General features: G+C 25.0%; 1 protein-coding gene across 1 annotated transcript; it reads right to left on the bottom strand.

Annotated features, from left to right (window-relative positions):
• Window positions 1-5,790: 5,790 nt before the first annotated feature.
• On the bottom strand, window positions 5,791-7,423 carry LOC126903907 (uncharacterized). The gene is made up of 4 exons (XM_050682484.1): window positions 7,283-7,423; window positions 7,178-7,215; window positions 7,021-7,087; window positions 5,791-6,540 (listed from the first exon to the last, which is right to left on the bottom strand). Exons 1-4 carry the CDS (start codon window positions 7,283-7,285, stop codon window positions 6,280-6,282), a joined length of 369 nt encoding a protein of 122 aa, XP_050538441.1. The 5' UTR covers window positions 7,286-7,423; the 3' UTR covers window positions 5,791-6,279.
• Window positions 7,424-8,435: the final 1,012 nt, after the last annotated feature.

Here is an 8,435-nt window from a genome sequence, read left to right on the forward strand (position 1 = left end):
GTCAACTTTATTTTATAAGAAACTTTAATTAATGACTGGAAGTGAGGAGTGAGTGCTGCTATTTTTATCACTAATAATTTGCAAAAATTGTTATCGACCAGTCATTTTCTTAATTAAATTATTTTCTATTTTATTTACCCAGTAATTATGTATATTGCCATTTAAAAAATTTAAGTTAACATTCCTTTAAGTTATAAGGGAAGATTCTAAATAGTAAATATTAGCTGATAAATCAATAAATATATGCCAATAAAAGGAAATTAAAACAATTTTTTCAACGTTATATTTATTTTGAGAGTTGTCTAGTGGTTTATGATAAACCGATCACTCTATATATTTTATACACATATATTATAAAAGTAACTGTAATATAAAGTGAAATGACAAATCCTCTTCGTGTTTTAAACATTTTGCGTCAAGATGATAAATTATTATTAAAATTAACATTTTTATGCTTCAACACCTTCTTATTAAAATGAGTACAAAAAAATTATGATTTCGTAATATTTTCATAACTATAACGTCACCAATTGTACAACTTTTCATTACCTACGGCAAAATAACGTTCAGGAAATATAATTTCTGTTCAATTTTGAATAAGGTTTGTAACACATTATTACCCCAATAAGATATTATTGTTAGCTGTATCGAAAATGTATTATGAAATTATTGTAGAATAGATTTGCAACATTTAATAATGTCTAATTATTTCATTTAGTGTATATAAACCAATCGATATTTTATTTTGAAAACTAAGTGATAATAGTCACAAAAGTAGTATATTTATTTTACATGAACAGAAGTCGATTCCATACGACGGCGTTTACAACACTACACAATAAATGACAAATACTCGACGCCGTTCATATCTCATAGATTCAAAAATATCGATAAAGTAAATTTTTTATGTATTTAATACATTTCCACATTATACAACTCTACTTACGACGGGACTTGTATTTTTTAATAAAACATGCGATCAAACGATACGGATGGAAAATAATAGTAGGAAAAAGTAACCGGCGTTCAAAACTGTAATTGAGTTTAAGTATTATAGTGCGGCGGTCACGTGGCCGTTCGATAGTTGTGAGCATTTCATCCGACACACATTGGACGACCCCTACGCATGGGAGAAGAGCGTGTTGCCGTACAAAAAGATGATCTTATCTGCCATTTCTGCATGATGTGTTAATATCATTGGTAACGCGCACTTACAAAGTGGGATTACAATACAAATGTTGTGTTTGGAAAATTGCCGTGATCAGAATGCCCTTTGTATTTCAGTGCTTCAATGATACGCGTTAAGTGTCATGTCAGTGTTATGCTGCTAAACGTGCAGACGGCTGTTGAAGTCCTCCGAATCATATTAATGTCTTAACCTAAAAAATTGTTATAAATCAAAAAATACCGACAAAGTACTTTTGATTTTAAAGTCCATAAACGAAATTGACACGCAAATGTTTGATTTAACGTAATCAACAAATTAAACAAACATTTTTATTTTACAGAAAAAATATTGGTAATCAACGCATTAATTATATTAAAATCACCAGAATAAATTTTAAACTAAACTTATTGTAATGTTACAAATAAGATTTTTACATTATTTGTTATAAGAATTGTAAAAAAAATTATAAATTTATTGTCAGAATTTAAAATTATTTGATTTAATTATGGTAGTTTTTTAAACTAAAATGCCATTTTAGAGGATTTATTTATTTTTTTATTCTATCCACGAAGATTATTTTAAAATAATTTATATGTTATAAAATAAGATAATTAAAATATTTAACAGCCTTACATTTAATTTTTACAAGTTAGTACCTATGATATTAAAATGACATTTATTATAATAGTTAAGAGCATGATAATAATATTCATACATTTCTATATGTAAATTTACATACCTAAGTAGTTTTGTGAATTGCAATTTCATAAATACATACAAGTTTAATGTTCATATATGGTAAGTAATTACATGACGAACAATTTTATCTGAAGAGCACATCTGTAGTGATGACACACACACAGTGAGTATAAAGGTAATGCCTATCAATAGAGAGATGAGATACGAGGAAAGGATTTTTTTCAGATAAGATACCACAACATTGACAGCTTGGTGTGGCAGTAGTTGTCAGAGGGTTCCAGTTCAATTACTGGACCCGTCAATGATGACAGTATCCAGAATCATTCTACAGATCCGCACATTATGTTATTATTCCCTATAGAATAGTGTGTCCAAAACTCGTAGTCCTACTATACAAAATATTGTGTACATTTTTAAGTTTTAATTGTTAAAGTTGTTACGTTATCTCTATCATTGAAACAAAATAAATTATGATTCATAACATTAATAATTTTAATTAGCTTTATAAAAAGTACTAAATTTTTTATATCTTAGAAATCAATCGAAATTTGCCAAATTAAATCTAATTAAAGGTTAATTCAAAATTAAAATGTTTCAATTACCTGAATACATTTTTAAGGTAAGTAGACGAAGAAATACTTTTTTATTTATTTATAATATATATTATTAGAATTTTATGGCACAATTCAAAACAAATGATTTATTTCAAAGTCTTAACTTGACATATAAAATTCATTGCGTGTTTCTTTTTAAACTTCGATTTTAATTTAACTTTCTCACATGAAGTTTGCGTCATTAGATTTAGAATGATAATTCGAGTTCAATAATACTGAAATATTAAAAATCATAATTTACGACTTTTAATTAAAGTTCACTCCTCAAAATTTATGAATAATAAATTTTGAGGAGTTGCACTTTTGATATTTTAACATGCGTTGTAGATTATTTCATTTGACATAATTCAATTATACTTAAAAATAGTAGAGTGAAGTTAAATAGTTTTGTTAAAACATATTGCGATTTCTTTTATATAAATTCTCTACTTGACTCAAATTAAACTATATTAATAATTTTTTATTTATAATCATTATTATTAATATAATATAAAAATATAAAATCTGTTAATATTCTGGAAGTTAAACCCTGTAGATTACCTACTTTCGTTTTTGATAATAAAACTGTATATCATAAAGCGTAAGAGATTTTTGAATAGGTTTTTTTTTTTCTAATCTGCAAATTAATAGACTTTGTATAATATACAATTAGTATATTATACTTACGTACTTTATAAAAAATAATTGTTATAAAGTTATTAACTTTAATAGAATGTATATTGTTATTTATACATTATAATAATGTTTGTGAAAAATTATTTTATACAGTGAAAAAAATTCACCTATAAAATTAACAAATGCATTATCAAAATGCGTCCAATAAACCATTTGTTAATTAACCATTATTTTTGTTAGAGTAAAAAATTGATAAAATTAACAAATATTTTGTAAGATCAACAAAAAAATGGTTCAACTAATAAAATAAATATATTGACAACGCAATTTATTGATTTTACTAAGAACTTTTTCAGTGTATTAATTAGAATACAGAAGGTCACAACCTGAATTAAAGATTTTTTTTTAGTTACCTCCTATAAATATACTCCTGATTAAAATAATTATTAGTTTTAGTTCTAATCGAGGTGGACATATTGCCCATGCACTCAGACCTGTTTGTCCATTATGCGCATCTCATACCAAATTGTCTTGATTCGGTTTACCCATCTAAGTGTTATCGCCGAAATGTTATTACATTATACTTATCATTGTATATATGTGGGTCATCAAGTTACCCTATGGATGACCAAAGAGTCCTGTCTTTCCGGCAAAATTAAGTATCGCTCTGGAACTTAGGTTTTTTATATCTTCTTTTTCAGGAAAAGGTTTACTCAAGTAGTTTGATCTTAGTGTGGACAAGGCTTCACATTCGCACATAATGTGAAATAAGCCTTCCTCTTCTACTCCACACTTCCTGCACAATGGTGATTCCGATATCCCCATTGCGTAAAGATGTTTAAGCAAGTAACCATGTCCTGTCAGTAGACAGTCAAAGTGCCTATTTGGTATCTAGTCATTCTATTAAGATCACCCAGCAGTAGACCGGGGTTCTTGCTAAACCTAAATAATTATTAACTGGAATATCTTAATTAACAGTAGAATATCTTTAATAAATTTTCGGAAAGGTTTTAAAATTAGAGTACATATTTTTGTTATATATAAAGGTCATCAAAATTATTTAAAATTAAAATCACCTTAAAGAAAATGTTTATTACGTCATTGAAATGGTAATAAGTATATTATTTTGGTTTAGTTTTATGTACTTAAATATGCATTGAATACCTATTTTTATTATTTAAATTTACGTGACAAACACTAGTTATAAGTTTTTTAAAAAGAACAAATTAAATGCATTTGATATACCGAAATAATCATTGCAAGTAACCACTAAAGCCATCTATTTTTGAAACGCATAACTATCAGAGCCTATATGATAAATGACTATACTTCATAATATTGTCACAGGCAATATTATAATCTGTAACAAAACTGAAATTTAAGTGTTATTATTAAGCAATGCTGATAATGAAACTTTATATTTATATTCTTTAATGATCATTATTATATGTAAAAAATGTTAACATAATAAAAATAACATGCACAATTAATTAAAACAAAGCTACACTCAATCACTCCAGTACATACTAACTTTTAATTAAAAAAATATATTTCTAAGAAGTGAAGCTTAATTAAGTAATGGTAACAAAGTTTCGGAACATTATGAATAATTTTTATGAAAAAAAATTGGACATGCATTGCATTGTTCAAATCCTACTCGTACTAAAAATTACCACTGGATTTTCATAAATAGCACGTTAAAAATAACTTACTGTCTTTAGTACGTTTTTCATACTAATTTCATACAAATCCGACCTTTTAATGATAAGTTAATTTAATATTCAAATGAAGAAAAATATTATGATTATTCCCATTTTCGACGAGTACCTAACTTTGAGTTACTTTTCTACATTCCTAAAATTGATTTTTTTTTTCAATTTTTGGAGCTGTCAAATTTAATTAGATTAAAATTGAAGTTTTTTAATTTTTTGATGATACTTATCTTCATAGTAAGATATAAGTATTTTGTCAATAGATACACAAAATAGTGAAAGTACAATAAAGAGTTGAGATTTATATATAATAATAGTTGATATTTATTAGTGATTAAAATCGCTATCGTGAAATGCTAATGCAGATATTTGAAATAAATTTAAAAAATTTTACAATATCCACCAAAAAAATTGTTCATATGATTTCCAAGCCCCCCACCCAAATATTGCCTAATTAATTATAAAACTTTAAAAATGCAATATGCTGTCTGTAATGTATATATAAAAGGTATTGTCTATAAATATTTTACAGTATTTCATAAATTTTTAAAAGTTATTGTAATATAAAGTGAAAACTAAAAATATCAATATTGATTTTTTATGACAAATGTAATTTTTAGGACATTTATTTTTATTATGGGGATGGAGTAGGATTTTCAAAAATTATGGTACTGATTTTTTAAACTAAATATGTTTTGTAATTTTTTAATGTATTGTTGAACAAAATTAATTTAGTAGGAGTGAAGAGATTGTGTCCACTGTCAAAATAAAATAAAACAATTAAAAACACAGAAAAGTAAAACTAGTAACTATTTAGCTGTGCATTAAAACAAAAATATGACTTTTAAGTTTATTATTTACTATTTTATTAAGATATATCGTGTAGATATTTAAAAGTACAGAAATGAGGACATTAATGATAATAAAATTGAATGGAATTAAGATGTGATTGTTAGTAAATTTAAGTATATACTTTAGATAATAAATTAAAAAAACTATGTAATTGACAAAATATAAAATTTTTTTAAGGTGACAACCAATTATTATTTTATAGTACTTTGTGTACATTTTATTAAAGGATTTCATTAAAACTTAAAAAAGTTGTTATAGGATAGCTTAATAGGTAAAAACAATTATATACAAGAAAGTGCTCATCCATCTCCTTGTCTTACCCAATCAAAACAGTGGTAATAATAAACAAAACAAAATCAGTGGTTTTAAGAAACTACCTTGAACATACAAGTTCACTTTTGTTTTCACTGCAATATAATTGTTGTTTCCAGAACAAAGATAATTCACGGAGAACTCAATGTTTCTTCATATAATATATTAAATAAGAAAATAACTGTTACAAACCCATTAAAGTTAAAAATATTTTTTTTGTATAAATAATATTTAGATATTATTTATACAAATCATTAAATTTAAATGACAATACATTATATTTAATTAATTAAAAAAAATTATACAATTAAAACTTTAAATCTTTATCCATAACTACAAATGATGGAAGTAAGGTTTCATTAAATTCTGATGGGTTAAGATAATCAAGTTCAGTAATTGTATCTAATGTATCATTCAATACTTCTTTATGCAAATGTGATGACTTTAAAATTGGAAGACGACCAACGCTTTCAAAAACTTTTTTTTCCATTGCTAAACGTAATGGCATATGCATTCCTTGGGTACGCATGAGACCCATCAATAATGTCCTATTTTCTTTTTCTTTATACTGAAAAAAAATTCATAATCAATATTACTAATTGAATAAATATTAATATATAATACATATATACGTATAAAGTACATATTAAATATAAAAAATAAAATATTACAACTCTTTTAAGTACTTTAAAGTAACAACATAATTGTCAACAATTCTATGTTGTTAAAATACTTACTTTAGTTATATAATAAAAAAAAACTCTTGAGCTACAAATTTAATTAAGAGCTTATTGTTACAGACTATCTTAAAACAGCTTGATTATTAATTTAAAAGAAAGCTCCAAAAATTCATGATCATATTTAAAAACAAAAGAAATATTATTAGAGAAGTTTCATATATGGACTTTAACGTTACAATATAACTATGTTAAATTTCCTCACAAAGTATTGAAAGAATCTACTTAAAATATTTTTAAAAAATGCTCAGGTTACAATGTACTTTCAATATTTATAGCTATAAATAAAATAATGTAATTTGTATACAAACATTTTTTAAATTTTGTTGCACAGGATGGTAAACTTCTTGGTAATTTTTTGGTTTAATGTGAGTAGCACTAAAATATACAATAATAAATGTTTAATCAAAAAACATATTTATAGAAAAATAAAGAATAATTGTAATAATTCATAATTTTGTTACTTACCCGAGAATTGCGTAGTTGCTATTGTCTTGTTCGAAAACCTATAAAGTAAAAAATTCAAATATTATAATAATCAAGAAATAATCAAGAAATTAATAACAACAATACCATTTTGTGAATAATTCTGAAACTAAAATTTTATAGTAATATACAAATTAATACAACAGTCTCTTAACAGAAAAATTAGTTTAATTATGAAAGAACTGGAAGTTACCTTGCAATTTTTGTATATGGTTAAACACATTTATGATAACCTGAAAAAGTGATAGTGAACTTAGCAGTGTAACCAAATGTAGTAATTTTGCAAAACGTCATTTTAAGGTTTTAATTCTTAATTTAACAAAGAGATATCGCCACATTTGATATATATACTTAATACAACTTAATTTTCGGATGGATCTAACTCGTAATAATATAAATAGGTACAACTGTATCCTACGTATGTATTTATAATTATAGTACAACTTAAATGCGACAATTTTTTTTTGAAAAAAAAAAAAAATTAAAGTATCGTATTTTTAAATTAAGTTGTAAGTTGACAATTTTTTGTTTATACATGAGAATAAAAACAAAACAATATTTTGAAGTTATCTGTAGCAATTCGTTGACCAAATTTCGTTTTAAGTTAGAAAAATTAGTTTTTTTTTTGTATATATATATATATATTTATTTATTTATTGGGGTGGTCAAATTAAAGAACAAATAAGAACTTTTAGCTTTTAACTTAAACTTTATATTTTCTCAAATTATCATTTTTACACCTTACAATTTAGGGGATGGCCTAAAACACGGACCGTCCAATGCTGACGAGAACTTCCAAATAATATAAGGGGCCGTAGTTAAACTGTATAATAACTACCGACATATATGCTATTGCCCATCTGCTGCGCCTTGTCGTCCGACTTCCACTAAATTCTAATTTGAAACTACCTGTTATTATCAATGTAATAATAACTACCGTCGTTCCGCGTTGCCATCCCATGACAACAACCATCCGACCCCCTGAAATAAGTTGTGTGCTCAAATAACATACAGTATAATTTACATATATTTATACAGGTATTGAAATAAGCATTTAGCCTCATCTACCATTAAACGTAGTTAATAAATAACGCTAATGAACCCATTAATTTGAAATATTTTACTTTAACAATTAAAAAAAAAATTTTTTGACTTTTTTTAGGTCGTAATTGATTAGAAAATATTTGTTATAATTATGTTCTATTACATTATTTCATATTCAATTCTGTAATATTTTTGC

The sequence above is a fragment of the Daktulosphaira vitifoliae genome, unplaced genomic scaffold, assembly GCF_025091365.1.
Source record: "Daktulosphaira vitifoliae isolate Bord-2020 unplaced genomic scaffold, ASM2509136v1 Scaffold_4, whole genome shotgun sequence".
In the NCBI taxonomy this organism is placed as follows: Eukaryota; Metazoa; Arthropoda; class Insecta; order Hemiptera; family Phylloxeridae; genus Daktulosphaira; species Daktulosphaira vitifoliae.

Excerpts from the sequence above, each read along its gene's own strand:
- LOC126903907 (XM_050682484.1), bottom strand. Across the intron at positions 7,088-7,177 it reads AGCAACTACGCAATTCTCGG|TGCTACTCACATTAAACCAA; the intron begins GTAAGTAACAAA and ends TGTATATTTTAG. Across the intron at positions 6,541-7,020 it reads TGCAACAAAATTTAAAAAAT|TATAAAGAAAAAGAAAATAG; the intron begins GTTTGTATACAA and ends ATTTTTTTTCAG.